Genomic DNA, 17025 nt, shown 5'->3' on the forward strand with positions numbered 1-17025 from the left:
CCCGACTAAACGTTTTAGCCTGGTACAGAGGAGGCAAATCTTATTTTAGTTGATAAAACTTCAGTGTCTTACCTCAAAAAATGGCAGCTACCATGTACCATCACTTGATGGAACACTCAAAAGCACCCCTACATCGTTTGTATTCCTTCAAAATTAGAGCTTCCTCTGCTTTTGCCCGTGGTTGCAGCAGACGACTGTCATGATGTGTTTGTGACCGTTCTCACACAAGCCACCGGGCGTCACTGTTACGCTGAGCAGTGTTGTGTGCACAAAAAGGTTGATAAAAGTGTAGAAGAAGAAACTGAAGAGTGAAACTGCTAGGCTAAGTGCTATGCACATCGTTCTGCAGTTCGTATGGGTCCGTAAATGTTAATAAAGCCAGTTAACGAAACAAAGGCTGGATAGTACATGACAGCAACCAACCTGGAAGTAAACAAAACTGTTTACTTCCAGATTTTCTGTTATGCCCGTGAAAACAGTCGACTAAGGTAAGACAGCTAATCTGCAAGTTTAGCTATTGATGTGAAACAGTGATTAGACGGATAATGTTGGGTGACTAGTCAAAGACTGAAGTCCACTAAGAAGGTTTAGTAGACTGAAAGATTAGGTTGCTTTATGAAACCGGGCCCAAATGTTTGTTAAATTTAGAGTCACCAGTTTAACCTGCATGTTTTTGAAAGTGTGAGGAAGCCGGAGCACCCAGAAGGAACCCTCGCAAATACGGGGAGAACATCTAAACTCCACATAGACAGGCCCAGGCAGGAAGTGATGCCATGTCCTTCTTGCTGTGAGGCAACAGTACTAACCACTAAGCCTTCATGCTCCCCAATTTTGGTCAATAATTGAAAAGAGAAAAAAAAAATCTGTAAGTTTTATTTCTCCCATTGATTGTGGTTGACTGCTTTTCCATGGAAGTGAATAGAACCTCCAGCACTAAAGAATGTGAAAATGGAATTTTTTTTTTTCACATTTGTTTTTGAGACACTTGGCGACCTTTAGTACCTTGCTGATAAGATGCAAAATATGACACCTTTAACCTGCCTCAAACTGTCATGTGCATTCAACACCCATTCTGCACAAATTGTCATGTGCATTCAACACCAATTCTGCACAATCAGCTAAGTTTCTCTTATTCAAACAGTTTGAATATTCATGCTTAGTTAAAATTTCAAGCACCAATAATTACCTTTATTAGGGGGTTACGACTGTTGCCTCACAACAAGAAGGTCCCAGGTTCCTGTCTCTCTGGGGAGCTTGCATGTATTCCCTGTGTTCGTGTGGGTCCCCTCCTGGTGCTCCGGCTTCCTCCCACTTCCAAAGACATGCAGTTTAGGTGAACTAGAGAGTCGAAATTGACCATAGGCATGAATGAGAATGTCTGTCTGTATGTGTCAGCCCCCTCTCCCCCAAAGACTGCTGTGATTGACTCCAGCCCCTTCTTAACCCTTAATTGGACTAAGCAGCAATAGAACACAAAAGAATGAATGGCTTGTTAGTGTTGAATTAATTTAAATATAAAGTGAAAATAAGTCATTCCATTTATTGCATTTCCCACAATGCTTGTATTAATATAAATTCTATTTTATACAATATAATTATTTATTATTATTGTGAACAGTGTTTATTTCATGGGCTGCTGCATGTCTAAACCACATTAGTTCTCACATATGTAATTCATTTATTTATTGTTATTACATATTGTGTTGCAAAATTTCTCTCAATAATCACACTTGGTTCAAATATCTGTCAAAATTCCAAAAACTCAGCTGTATTTGCTCTGATTTCTTGTGATATTGGTGCAGCAATTTGGCTCTCACTAACAAGGTCTTGGGTTCCGGCCCCACATGGGAGGCTGCACACGTGTGTGCGTGTGTGCGTGCGTGCATGAGTGGCGTCAAAGACTGGCGATCCATCCAGGGCGGACCCCAGCAGGACACAGCACAGCCCTTTGTGACCTTTAACAGAATAAGAGGGTAAACATATTGGATGGAATCTCATCTGTCCTTACAGACTACTAGAAATCTCTCCTTTTGAAAAAAAAAAAAATCAATTTGATTATGAAAGAGCCCACACTCATTCTTCTTGTTACCTAGCAACAAACAAGGCTCGCTTAGTCATTGCAGTGCCACTGCTTGCTGCATGGACAAAGGCAAGCACAGATGTCTAAAAACGCTGCATCAATTTGATAATAACGCATTTAATATCTGGCAGTCATGCAGGAAATCCATTCCTTAATGATAATGTGAAGAATATCCACACACCTGCGTTCACATAGACGACCTTATCAAAGCGCAGAGTTCCACAAACGTGTATCATGCAGCGCCTGTCGCCTCTTCATCGTGTGGCGTCGCCACCAGGCTGCTGTCTGCGCCGTGATTTATGACGTGCTTGTGTACACTCGGTGCTCTTTACCTCTTCAGCACTGCAGAGCGGCACCGGATGGCCACAGGGTCTTCGCCTCATGCCTCCAGGAAACTGATTACATCAATAGCACCTGCCTCCACTGCTGCTTGGAGAGGAAAGACAACGTTAATATTCTGAGCACACAGTAGCAAAGATCGACTCCATTACACAAATCCATACTGTGGAGCCAAATGGGGGGGGGGGGGGGGGGGGGGCTATATCTAGCCCATCATATGAAAGGTGTGGTGAATAAATGTCACTTTTTTTTCTTTGAGAGTGTGTGTGTGTGTGTGTGTGTGTGTGTGTGTGTGTGTGTGTGTGTGTGTGTGTGTGTGTGTGTGTGGTGGGGGGGTGGGGTGGGTGGTATTTGATGCACTGCTGTCATTTGGTCAAAGCGCAGTACAATCTGTTCTCCTGGAATATATCTGTTCAGGTAATGTGATGTGTGTAGTTGTTCATATTCTGTCAGTGGACTGCAGGTTGTCGTTTTTTTATGTTTGTTTTTTTTTTTTTTTTCCATTTAATAACTTAAGTTTTGCAACACTTTGCAGCATTTTTCTTCTAAATTTGACAACAGTGACTGTGCCAAAACTGGTTTTCTTCTTCTTTTTTTTTAAGGATTACCAGCTTTAGTGGTTGCTGTTTCAATGGGATTCACCAAAACAAAAGGCTACGGGACGCCCCTCTAGTAAGTTTTGGCTCTTTTTTCCACAGCACCCAGTGCTACATGTAGAGACACTTTAGATAAAACGATTAAGTGCTTCTTCAGCAGATTACTTATTATATACCAAACCACAGACTTAAGTCCCACAAACCATATCAGGTTTCAAAATTGCACAGCAAGACCCCAATTTCTTGTGAGTTGTTTCCCTGCTGGATACTGAATGCATAAACACTGCTTAAACTCTCTTTAGCATTTTATTACCCTGTGAAACTTTGGAAAGAGAGTTAGAGCATATGGCGTGTCTCCCCTGACGACTGAGGAAAATACAATTGTATGCTGGCATACGCCATTAACTTAGATGTTAATGTCTTGGGTGGGAGCTAAACGTTTTTTGTTTTTTTTCTGTGTCTCCCTGCAGCTGTTGGCTGTCTTTGGAAGGTGGGCTCCTGTATGCCTTTGTTGGACCTGCAGCTGCTGTCGTTCTGGTGTGTTTCAATTATCACATCCCCATTTGTGCTGTGTGTTATTTTAATGCAGTTGCAGACAGTTTTTAAACATACACACAAGAAAAGGTGGGGGGTGTAGACAACTAATACCTAAGACATCATAAAATGTGTTAAGGTAATGCAGTAAGGTAACTTCTAAAACTTCCTTAGATTACAGTGCTGCTATAAGTATGAAAATTGTGCAGTTAACACAGTGGTTGTTTCAAATATAGGCATGAGTATGGGTTGGAGTGCTGATTGAAATCCTACCCATGATATGCCACAGATAGGGCCCTATCTTCTACCCCAACATAAAGCAGCACAACACAAGTAGGACTGCTAGTTTACACGTGATGCGGTTATCATTTTCATGCCCAGCACCACTGTTCTTCAACCCTAGAGCACAAACAGTGGGAGATACCTCCCCACACTGTGGGTGGTCACATGAAAATTCAGTAAGGTATATCTTATATATTCCAGTTCTAAGGTGGAACTATGTTAGTATATAAAGGTATATCTAAAAAGGAAGAGTAAAATAGGAGAGTAGAAAAGAGTAGAGTAGAGTCACTTAGGTGCCTGGTCTTGAGAACCAGGGATGGTAGGGTTAGTGTTCTATGGTTAAACTTTATTGCACTCATGTGCGTTCCTACGGGCATGTTGGTGTGGCCAGGTGCAGTGAGGGTGCATTGCTGTGATGAGACAGCAGAAAGCAGTTTGGTCATAACCCGCCAAAAGCCTGATTTAAAGTCCAGTGTAGTTTTTTTCTTTTTCTTTCCTGTTTGCACAGTACAAAATTTAGCTAATCATTAGATAAACTTGTTTTTATGAAGTGCATGTGCTCTACTTGCAATGAAACTGAATTGAAAACAACAATTACAGGGAATAAAAGTAAACACAAAAGGAAAAAAATACAAACCTTCACCTTACTGCTTCAATTCAGATATTCTCTGCAATTATAAAATCACCAAGATACTCTTGTGCCATTTTTTTAAAATTTACATTGGCCGAAAGTTGGTTTTAAATAATGCAAGACACAAGTCAAATTTATGTATGTCATCTTTCTTTGTTCTTTTTTTTACTTGTTTGTGAGAGCCTGCAATTTATAATCCTGTGCAACTTGTTTTCTGAAAATTCATTCATTACATTAACTATTTATATATAGCTTTCAAAGCACTAAATAAAATTAACACCAATAGTAAGACAGTAAATGCAATAATAAAAATTACACTACAACAACTCACAAAAATCCCTAATTAAAGCTTTGATAATACAGAAAAAAAGGTGTGACTTATCACCCTGGTGCAACTTATGTATTGTTTTTTTCACTCTTGATACACTTTTTAACAGGTGTGACTGGTATTCTGGTGTGAATTATACTACAGAAAATGTTACAAGAAAATGCATGAAAGAGAAAAAACTCTGGTACAATAGCCAAAGTAATGAGTGTTCCATCCAGTCATTTAAGTTATTCCCTTTTATTTTCCATAATGGTGCACCATGGAGATTATAAAGTATTTATCCATTAAAGTTGTTCAAAATCTAATATTCTGGGTTATTTTAATCATCGATTTACACTGGTATGGAGAGAAAATTGCACTCAAAAAGTGTGATTATGCAAATCACACCCAAGTATGTGTCAGAGGGACAGAAGACACATTACTGGAGGATAATGAATCATTTTCAAACCACATGTCTGCTGTGGGATTTGAAATACAAGAAATTGCTCCATTGCACAAAGTGAATAAATGTGTTAGTTTTCACATCTGACACTAACCAAATCTTACTGTGCAGTTGAGTGTTTTTATTTTTGTGATGATCCTCAGAGGAACAAAATCTGATCTTTGCAGAAATGGCAGCAACAAGCCTCTGTGGTGAGAACGAACACAACGCCGCTTTTTTCACTTTATTGATACTGTAACATCAGAATGGGTTGTCTCCAAAGCAACAAAGCTCAACGAACAAAATGTCGCCCTAAAGTATCGGCATAAATACTTGATGAGCTCTTTATCTTTGGGGTTTCATAGAGATTCTAGGCACATGTGTGAAGAATTTTCCAACCAGCCGACTCTCCGTCTGTTGCTGTAGGCGCAGCTAATAATAGCAGACGGTGCCTTTGAGAAGACAAGTGTTACTTGTCAAAAACAATCCTTTCTACAGGCCACACTCTTCAGGCTGAGTGTGCAGGGTCTACCTCATCCTCTGGCTGAAATGTCACAGATACGAGGGCTGTCCGTAAAGTATAGGTCCTTTTTATTTTTTTCAAAAACTATATGGATTTCATTCATATGTTTTTACGTCAGACATGCTTGCACCCTCGTGCGCATGCGTGAGTTTTTCCATGCCTGTCGGTGACGTAATTCGCCTGTGAGCACTCCTTGTGGGAGGAGTCGTCCAGCCCCTCGTCGGAATTCCTTTGTCTGAGAAGTTGCTGAGAGACTGGCGCTTTGTTTGATCAAAATTTTTTCTAAACCTGTGAGACACATCGAAGTGGACATGGTTCGAAAAATTAAGCTGGTTTTCAGTGAAAATTTTAACAGCTGATGAGAGATTTTGAGGTGATTCTGTCGCTTTAAGGACTTTTCACGGTGCGAGACGTCGCTCAGCGCTCTCAGGCGGCGTCATCAGCCTGTTTCAAGCTTAAAACCTCCACATTTCAGGCTCTATTGATCCAGGACGTCGTGAGAGAACAGAGAAGTTTCAGAAGAAGTCGGTTTCAGCATTTGATCCGGATATTCCACTGTTAAAGGAGATTTTTTTAATAAAAGACGTGCGGACGGGTCCGCGCGTCGGGACGCAGCCGACGTGGCTCGGCACAGAAACACCTCCGTGTTGATAACCATTTGTAAAATCCAGGCGGCTTTTCATGGCTTTCAGTGGAGTGAGTATATGAGAAATTGTTTATCAGCTGGAGATGTTCCAACTTGTCCTCAAGGCTTCCAACAGAGGTGTTTTTCCTGTAGCGGAGCGTCGCGGCGGCTGCGAGCCGACGCTGCAATCCGCCTGCACGTCTTTCATTAAAAAAATCTCCTTTAACAGTGGAATATCCGGATAAAATGCTGAAACCGACTTCTTCTGAAACTTCTCTGTTCTCTCACGACGTCCTGGATCAATAAAGCCTGAAATGTGGAGGTTTTAAGCTTGAAACAGGCTGATGACGCCGCCTGAGAGCGCTGCGCGACGTCTCGCACCGTGAAAAGTCCTTAAAGCGACAGAATCACCTCAAAATCTCTCATCAGCTGTTAAAATTTTCACTGAAGACCAGCTTAATTTTTCGAACCATGTCCACTTCGATGTGTCTCACAGGTTTAGAAAAAATTTTGATCAAACAAAGCGCCAGTCTCTCAGCAACTTCTCAGACAAAGGAATTCCGACGAGGGGCTGGACGACTCCTCCCACAAGGAGTGCTCACAGGCGAATGACGTCACCGACAGGCGTGGAAAAACTCACGCATGCGCACGAGGGTTCAAGCATGTCTGACGTAAAAACATATGAATGAAATCCATATAGTTTTAGAAAAAAATAAAAAGGACCTATACTTTACGGACAGCCCTCGTACAAGTTAACAATGCGAAGCTGGAGGTCACACAGCAGGAAAGAAAATCTCCTTTTGGATAATGATGAATTAAACTTGTTCCTACATTTAGTAGGGTATGCATAGGATTAATGGAGTCAGTGAATATGGCTACGTTTATATTCCATTATTATTCGGGATAAGGTCAATATTCCGGTTTCTGAATCATTAGGAATAACCCGTTTACATGCTTAAGCAGACAGAGTTACTCCTGTATACATGCTTATTGGTATCATTTGGAATATCCCCATCTAAACAGCGACGCACGTCTTCCACCGGTGCTTGATTTGGTCTGGCGTTCGTGCAAATCCTGCTTCACGTAACTTTTTGGCCACCTTCTTGTAAATGTCGCTATCTCAGTACTTTCTACCATCAATAAAAGACATTATATTCATGTCTTTCACGATACTAATGAAGTACTCGGTTTCCTCCTCATGCCAAAAGTGTGGTGCTGTGCTGCCACGTTTGGATTTCCCCATGCTTGTTTACCTCTGCTTCTGTGGTGTTCGGTGGGTTGCGCGCGCCACATACAAGTAGTTGCCTTACTCAAAAGACCAGGATTCCTTGCGGATAGGACATGCGCAGAACACAAAATAATGTTCCTTTCTATGGGGATATTCCAATGCGCATTTATATGACCTGATATTCGGGTTAGAAAAGGAGTAACCCAGAGGTCATATTCTATTCGGGTTTTTAAAAACCGGAATATGAGCCTATTCGGGTTTTTAAAAACCGGAATATGAGCCTATTCGGGTTTTTAAAAACCGGAATATGAGCCTATTCGGGTTTTTAAAAACCGGAATATGAGCCTATTCGGGTTTTTAAAAACCGGAATATGAGCATATTCGGGTTTTTGCGGGTGTTTACATGGCCGTGTGCAACTGGGTTATTGCTAATATTCCGGTTATGAAAGGGTTATTGGCTGCATGTAAACGTAGTCTATGTGAGCTAGCAGGTCCTTAATATCTCTGTAACAGCAGCATATTCTGGTCTGAAGATTTTGATTGTGAGGACCAGTGGACCTCCTGGTTTGGAACATCAGGTCAAGTCAGACCAGGTCTGAGAGCATGTGCTAACGCTGCGCATCACTGCTTCCATCACACTACATAAATATAGGGTAGTGCAAGCTTTACCAGGAAGACTCGGAGCTCAAGATTTCATTCAGATTCACTTAATCAGTAACAGCTATATCTCTAGTAGGAAGCAGCTGGTCCCATTTTGGTCATCAACTCACAACTCATAGGAAACATACATGTTATTTAAAAATGTCACTTCTGACACCCCTCTGCTTTTTTGTAGTTGCTAGCCACAAATGCTACCTCCTCAGTCCCACCGTCACCAGTTAGTGTCAGTCATATGCCTGTGGTAGGCGCCATCCCTGCCTTCTTCCGAAGGCAGGATTCAAGATCAGTGTACCTCTTCACCGTCAAGACTGAGACCTTCCCCAAAGACATGTTCTAACAATCTGTAAAATACCACTATGGATTTAATCGTAAGTGTTTCTCGTCTCCTGAGTCTTAATGGTAGGACTTCTTTGGGACCTGGATGGCAACCACCTAGGCACACAACTGGTCCATCCCCACCTCTTACATGTAGTCATTTATCTGCTACAGCCAGATGAAATGTGGGCACCCCCTGGCCTTCTCCAGTTGCTGGAGTGCTCAACATTAAGGTACCTGCATACTGGATCATGCCCAGAGAAGGGTGCCACATGAACAAAATGTCATAGCTGGCATTCCCTCACTATGCAAATAAAAGTTGTCATCTGAGTCACCCTGAGTAACTGTTTGTTTGACACAAAGTCATTCCAGCAAAGACCCTCTAAAGAGACCCAGTACCAAAGGCATCCAAGTCATGATCTTAGGTCACTGGTTAGAGTTTGGTCTCACAATAATACAGTAAGGTAGGAAGCACCAGGAGCATAAAGACCTGGACCTTCATTCTCCCGCATCACCAAACACCTCTGCACAGCAACCTCATGACTCCAGCCACTCTGATCTAGCACCTCTCAACCTCAAAGGTCGAGATCCCAGAGACATGAATGTCACTGCTGAGATAAATGACTCTCTCTCCAATTTTGACACTTTAGCCACACACAGATAAACTTCTGATGACTGTGTCCCACATCTCTTTGAAAAGCTCTGTGTTACTCATGATCCAGGACAGTCAGAAACCCAGAGAGTGCAACCTCTCACTCACTTTTGGGCTGTGTTGGCATCTTATAACATGCAAAATAAAGGCGGGCAGGCCTATCAAGTTGTTTGTGAAGAATTTTTTTTTTCTCTATAGCATGGTCCTGGTTGCCACTGAAGGTGCTGTTGCTTATATATAGAAACTGAATTTATTGCCAACCTACTATTTGTGCTCTTTTCTTCTTGACAGGTCAACATGGTAATTGGGATCTTGGTGTTTAACAAACTCGTGTCCAGAGATGGCATTCTAGACAAGAAGCTGAAGCACCGTGCAGGGTATGACTCAACGCCCTTGTTAGTACCCATTTTTCTTCTTCTTGTTTATAGATATACATATACTTGCACCCAAACCCACTATACAGATTTAATCCCCTTTTTTTGCTAGGAAATTAGAAGCGCAAACATAAAGAGGTCAGATCTCTCTCGGGAGCAGCATAGATTCTTATTTCTTTGGCAGAATCAGTCCATGATGCGAATCATTAAATGCGCCCGCACACACTGGCTCTTCTCTGCTGTTGCTAACATGACGGTTGAGGATTTAAAGGCGGGATGACGCTGTTCGTCATGCTGCTGTTTCTATGTCCCACAGACAGATGAGCGAGCCTCACACAGGATTAACGCTCAAGTGTGCCAAATGTGGCGTTGTATCAACAACCGCTTTATCAGCAACTACAGCGAGCAACGCAATGTAAGTGCCCGTCTGTGTCCCCAAATCAATAGGCTGAAACCGCAGGGAGCCACTGCATGTGCCGCAAGTCCAACTTAGACTCTCAGTCTACTGCAGTGAAAACTAATCTAACACATCCATCCACAACACATCAGAACTACAGCCAGAGAAATATTTACACACGCTTAATTTCATTCTCTGTTCAATTCCTTAAAGAACTGCGGCTGGAAAATGGCTATAATGGAGATATTGTTTGGCAGTGTGGCCCTGCCTGTGTTATCTAAACAAATTTAGTGTCTATTTCCTGTGTCAGGGCATCCCTGTGGAGTTCCTGTGTCGTCCTACCTCTTCTGGCACTGACCTGGATGTCTGCAGTACTCGCCATGACAGACAAGCGCTCCATCCTCTTTCAGATCCTCTTTGCAGTCTTTGACTCGCTCCAGGGTTTTGTCATTGTGATGGTGCACTGTATCCTGAGGAGAGAGGTAGACCATTGTTTAAATTTTGCACATTCTTCCACCCAAGCCTGTCTTTTATTTTTTGCTCATTGGAAATGCAGACTGTATGCCTGTGTCTCTATTCAAAAATATTTCAACTGCATTAAATTACTGATGAAAATAGTTTTCTTATGAATTGATTATTACAAAAACCAACATAGCCTCAACAAGTAACACATGACATAGTGAAAACCTGTCACCAAAACAAATTGTGTTATATAGCGCACTGTGGAAAAAGTTTATGCGTGGTGCTAAAACTGGTGTTAAATCCAGACCATTGTGGTGAGGAAAGAGCAGAGCCAGAAGACTTTTCATTTACCAGGCGATGTACACTCTTATCCTAACATATGGTCATGAACTTTGGGTAATGACCTAAAGAAGACAGAAATGAGATTCCCCCTTTGGGTATCTGGCCCTACACTCACGGACAGGGTGAGAAGCTCAAATATCCAGCAGGTACTCAAAGTAGAGCTACTGCGTCTTCACATCTAAAGGAGTCAAATGAGGTGGTTCAGGCATCTGATCATGCTTTGGGCTGTAAAATGGCAAAATAATCAGGATTTTATTCATCTGAAATGATGTGTTACGAACCTTCTAAAACTTGAGTGGCCCATGATTCCTTGAAGAGTACACTGTAAGTCATGTTAGTGACAGTTTAGTACATCTGGAAATGCATCAGGAAGAGTGGGTATGGTGGGTATGGTGTGAACTGTGTGACATATCCAAATGAAGATCCACTCAGATCTGCTGTGCTGACTTTGAGCGAAATGAGAAAAGCTGAAAGGAATACATTACACAGCATTATATAGATATTTCTGGAAAGTGTAGGCTCTTACCACTTTACACATTGTAAGACATACAGATGTTTTACAAATGTGTGTGTGTATATATAGAGAGAGAGAGAGAGAGAGAGAGAGAGAGAGAGAGAGAGAGAGAGAGAGAGAGAGAGAGAGAGAGAGAGAGAGAGAGAGAGAGAGAGAGAGAGAGAGAGAGAGAGAGAGAGAGAGAGAGAGAGAGAGAGAGAGAGAGAGAGAGAGAGAGAGAGAGAGAGAGAGAGAGAGAGAGAGAGAGAGAGAGAGAGAGAGAGAGAGAGAGAGAGAGAGAGATTCTGCTAGTCAAAGGAAAGTTTGGACACACTTTTCCATTCAATTAAATGGGAAAGTGTGTCCAGACTATTGACTGAAACTGGATATATAACAAAAAAGCCTTTTTCTGTTTATCTTCCTTTTTAGGTACAAGATGCTTTTAGATGTCGCCTCAGAAACTGCCAAGATCCAATCAGTGGTGATGCAACAGGAACTTTCCCAAATGGACATGCTCAGATAATGGTAGGAACAGTTACACCTACTTATTTCTGATGGTTAATTTTGGATGGTTGGGTTTGGATGGTTGGGTTGGTTAATTTTGAGGGAACTAAGTGTTACCTGGTTATATATATGACCCTTATTTACACCTTCTTGTTTTTCATTAACTTTGATTTATTATATATTCCTTATGCATGTTTTCAATACTCTAGAACTGAAATTGATATGTCCCCAAAACATGAGGCATTGTTCTTTCTCTTCCATAGCATATAAATTTGTGATACAAAGGTTTCTAGAAGTTTATATAGCGCAATATAAACCTAAATAAAATGAAATAGAATTTTCTGGGGCTAATGTCTATATGCTGCTGTTGCTTCTTCATGAGTTGGCTGACTGAAATTAAATTTAGTCAAAAACAGCCAAATGACCAAGAAGGAGTTTGACCTTTGACACCACTAACCTTGACCTTTATCAAAATAAACTACTTAAGATCAATCCTAGGATCAGCCTGTGTACACATGAAAAGTTTGGTGGAAATTGGTCCTCGGCAGAGTTGTGGAAGAAACAAACAAACACACACAAAACAAACAAATGTTTCTCAAATTATACAACCCCAATTCCAAAGAAGTTGGGACGTTGTGTAAAATGTAAATAAAAATAGAATATAATTATTTGCAAGGATTTGCAAATAATTATATTCTATTTTTATTCAGCCTATATTCAATTGAATACACCACAAAGACAAGATATTTAATAAAAGAGAAAAATAACTGGTGCAACACAGAAATAAGTGCCAAAAAGTTTAATAAGGTGCTGAAAACAAAAATATACAGCGGGACTAACGTTTCAACGTGAGAGTCACATCTTCCTCAGAGTCCTATTTAATGTTCAAACTGATAAACTTTGTTGTTTTTGTGCAAATATTTGGTCATTTTGAAATGGATGCCTGCAACACATTTCAAAAAAGTTGGGACGGGACAACAGAAGACTGGGAAAAGTTGATGAATGCTCAAAGAACACCTAATTGGAAACAGGTGAGTGTCATGTTTGAGTATAAAAGGAGCATCCCCAAATGCTCAGCCATTCACAAGCAAAGATGAGGCGAGGATCACCACTTTGTGAACACCTGCATGAAAAAATAGTCCAACAGTCCAACAGTTTGAGAACAATGTTTCTCAACATTCAATTGCAAGGAATTTAGGGATTCCATCATCTACAGTCCATAATATAATCAGAAGATTCAGAGAATCTGGAGAACTTTCTACACATAAGCGGCAAGGCCGAAAACCAACATTGAATGCCCGTGACCTTCGATCCCTCAGGTGGCACTGCATTAAAAACCGACATCGTGTAAAGAATCTTACCGTGTGGGCTCAGGAACGCTTCAGAAAACCATTGTCAGTTAACACAGTTCGTCGCTACATCTACAAGTGCAAGTTAAAACTCTACCATGCAAAGCAAAAGCCATACATCAACAATATCCAAAAACGTTGCCTTCTCTGGGCCCAAGCTCATTTGAAATGGACAGACGCAAAGTGGAAAAGTGTGCTGTGGTCTGAGTCCACATTTCAAATTGTTTTTGGAAATCATGGACGTTGTGTCCTCTGGACAAAAGAGGAAAAAGACCATCCAGATTGTTACTATCGCAAAGTTCAAAAGCCAGCATCTGTGATGATATGAGGGTGTGTTAGTGCCCATGGCATGCGCAACTTACACATCTGTGATGGCACCATCAATGCTGAAAGGTACATCCAGGTTTTGGCGCAACACATGCTGCCATCCAAGCAATGTCTTTTTCAGGGACATCCCTGCTTATTTCAGCAAGACAACACCAAGCCACATTCGGCACGTGTTACAACAGTGTGGCTTCGTAGTTAAAAGAGTGCGGGTACGAGACTGGCCTGCCTGCAGTCCAGTCCTGTCATTCATTAAAAATGTGTGGCGCATTATGAAGCGCAAAATACGACAACGAGACCCCGGACTATTGAACAACTGAAGTCGTATCTTTATATACTTGCATAGTTCCACCTTAGAATTGGAATATAATATATAAGATATACCTTACGGAATTTTCATCAAGCAAGAATGGGAAAGAATTCCACCTACAAAGCTTCAACAATTAGTGTCCTCAGTTCCCAAACGCTTATTGAGTGTTGTTAGAAGAAAAGTGATGTAACACAGTGGTAAACATACCACTGTCCCAGTTTTTTTTAAACTTGTTGCAGGCCTCCATTTCAAAATGAGCAAATATTTTTACAAAAACAATAAAGTTTATCAGTTTGAACATTAAATATCTTGTCGTTGTGGTGTATTCAGTTGAATATAGGTTGAAGAGGATTTGTAAAACATTGTATTCTGTTTTTATTTACATTTTACACAATGTCCCAACTTCATTGGAATTGGGGTTGTAGTAGGCTTATACGGAAACTTTGTAGTTATTTTCCCAATTAAACACAGGTTTATCGTGTCTCGCTTCAATCTTGCAAGGGTCATCTTCTTTAAATCTGTCACACAGCTTTACCTCAATGTTGGCCAGTGCATGGTTGATTTTTATTGAGGTCTTACCAGAACCCTAAAGATTAGTAAGGTTCAAACTTTTCCTGATTGGATGGACAGGAGTTGTGCTCTGCTCTTTTTTGACACATCTTCTCCAAATTAGGCGCACAGCTTTACATTGATGTTGGCCAGTGCATACTTACATTTCATCACTGCCCCATCAGTCATAACTAGTTAACTAGCGTGTTGCCCATGGAGATCCATGGGCTCCAGATTGGGTAGTGTTTATAAAATAGGTAGCTGACATTTTTCAAGGTTGGTAATAAATTATGCAACATTTCTGTAATGATTTTAACTGAAAGTGCAGGAAATTAACATGAGAAAGTTTTGTGAATAATTGTATGTATTATTTGGCACATTTAGTTGATGTCATGTTTTAAAACTGGCAAGGTTGAGATATTTCCTTTGTTCAGAGCTTGCCTGGTTACCAGGGACTGATTAATGGTGATATCAACAGCCATTGTTCACTGTTGTTACATAATATCCCAAATTTCTCCAAAAATGTTAGTCCTAACAACTTTCCATTTTTGTGGTGATCACCCTTGACCCAAAATACATAAGTATACCAAACAGCAAATGTCAGCTTTCCCCAGTTTATCCGTGATGGAAGTTACACACACGTACACAGAGGCCACTTGGCTTTTAATATATAGATGGGCTTCAAAGCCCCTTTTCTTCACATTTGTACTAGCCGTCAAATTTGGTACACCACTTTACTCCATTTTAACTGTAGTATTTCTAAAACTCTAAATTATATTGGTGTTTAATAGATTTTAGGGGTTTTCACGTCTGGATGAACCTTCGTACAGCTTGACCTTGGACTGAGTTGATATATATACCAGGGTTTTCTCTCGTTTGACATTATAATTATCTAGACAATGCTGTGGTAAATCTGCCTGCTGGATGGACATTTGTTCCTGTGATGAATGCCATTAGTTGCTCTGGTTTCCAGTGCCCTCCATCCTTCATGTCAGCTTAATTGAACTGGCTGTTCATGTTTGCTATGCATCCTTCTCATTTCCTCTCAGAGGATAATCAAGGGCTGTGCTCTCCCTGACCTTTGAAACGGCCTTCATTTAGCACGATGGCACTGGCACATCATAGCAATCATATGCCATTGGTATTCTAATGCTACCCATCACTGTGAAGCAGTGCGCATGTGAGCGCAATGGTGTCCAGGCCTCCTACTTCAATATGTTCAATAGCAGCAACAACAAAACAATTACCACCTGCTGCACTCACGTTTTTTTTACATGGAGGCTTAATTGTTACAGAGACTACTGTACAAAGTGTGAAATTGCAATTATTTTTTGTTGTTTGTTTTTTTTTCGCAATGTTGACTCTTTGGCTTTCGTCTTCCTGCAGACAGACTTTGAGAAGGACGTGGACATCGCCTGCCGCTCAGGTAAAACAAAAACAAAGCAGATGTCTCATGCTAACAAGATTTTTGTTGCGTTTTGTGTTAAACCTCAAAGGAGTTAATGTATTAAAAAAAAGTGATTCAGTTATATAACAACCAACAAACCCCACAGGAACTTTCCGCAGAAAGTAAAACACACTGATTTTAATATGAGAACAAAACAGCATAAAGAGTGCTGCCAGATATATCAGTTATACAGCACTCCACAGTAAATGTGAATAACAGCAGCCAATTGTCCTTTCGAATTATGCTTTTCACTGATGTTTTAATGCTGTCACGCATAATGTGTCACTTCTGAATTCTGATTGTCTTTTCCACGAGAGGGGAAATACACTATTACTTAACCTGCCGTAGCTGGAGTCACACTGATAATATACAGTAGTGTTCAGAATAATAGTAGTGCTATGTGACTAAAAAGATTAATCCAGGTTTTGAGTATATTTCTTATTGTTACATGGGAAACAAGGTACCAGTAGATTCAGTAGATTCTCACAAATCCAACAAGACCAAGCATTCATGATATGCACACGCTTAAGGCTATGAATTGGGCTATTAGTAAAAAAAAAGTAGAAAAGGGGGTGTTCACAATAATAGTAGTATCTGCTGTTGACGCTACAAACTCAAAACTATTATGTTCAAACTGCTTTTTTTTTAGCAATCCTGTGAATCACTACACTAGTATTTAGTTGTATAACCACAGTTTTTCATGATTTCTTCACATCTGCAAGGCATTAATTTTGTTGGTTTGGAACCAGATTTTGCTCATTTACTAGTGTGCTTGGGGTCATTGTCTTGTTGAAACACCCATTTCAAGGGCATGTCCTCTTCAGCATAAGGAAGCATGACCTCTTCAAGTATTGTGACATATCCAAACTGATCCATGATACCTGGTATGCGATATATAGGCCCAGCACCATAGTAGGAGAAACATGCCCATATCATGATGCTTGCACCACCATGCTTCACTGTCTTCACTGTGAACTGTGGCTTGAATTCAGAGGTTGGGGGTCGTCTCACAAACTGTCTGCGGCCCTTGGACCCAAAAAGAACAGTTTTACTCTCAGCACAAAATATTCCTCCATTTCTCTTTAGGCCAGTTTATGTGTTCTTTGGCAAATTGTAATCTCTTCTGCACATATCTTTTATTTAACAGAGGGACTTTGCAGGGGATTCTTGCAAATAAATTAGCTTCACACAGGTGTCTTCTAACTGTCACAGCACTTACAGGTAACTCCAGACTGTCTTTGATCATCCTGGAGCTGATCA

At 40.8% G+C, this 17025-nt stretch overlaps 1 protein-coding gene across 12 annotated transcripts in view; it reads left to right on the forward strand.

Moving 5' to 3' along the window:
- adgrb3 (adhesion G protein-coupled receptor B3) overlaps positions 1–17025 on the forward strand; it is a 463324-nt gene that overhangs the window by 433504 nt on the left and 12795 nt on the right. For 6 of the 12 annotated variants that reach the window (XM_034184736.1, XM_034184738.1, XM_034184741.1 and 3 more), the window contains 7 exons: positions 3022–3091; positions 3486–3552; positions 9506–9609; positions 9905–10003; positions 10296–10467; positions 11712–11807; positions 15705–15743. In XM_034184736.1, coding sequence (XP_034040627.1) covers positions 3022–3091; positions 3486–3552; positions 9506–9609; positions 9905–10003; positions 10296–10467; positions 11712–11807; positions 15705–15743 — 647 coding nt within the window. Of the gene's footprint in view, positions 1–3021; positions 3092–3485; positions 3553–9505; positions 9610–9904; positions 10004–10295; positions 10468–11711; positions 11808–15704; positions 15745–17025 lie in introns of all 12 variants that reach the window. The other 6 variants (XM_034184737.1, XM_034184739.1, XM_034184743.1 and 3 more) reach the window with 4 other exon arrangements.

This window comes from Thalassophryne amazonica, chromosome 13, assembly GCF_902500255.1.
Source record: "Thalassophryne amazonica chromosome 13, fThaAma1.1, whole genome shotgun sequence".
In the NCBI taxonomy this organism is placed as follows: domain Eukaryota; kingdom Metazoa; phylum Chordata; class Actinopteri; order Batrachoidiformes; family Batrachoididae; genus Thalassophryne; species Thalassophryne amazonica.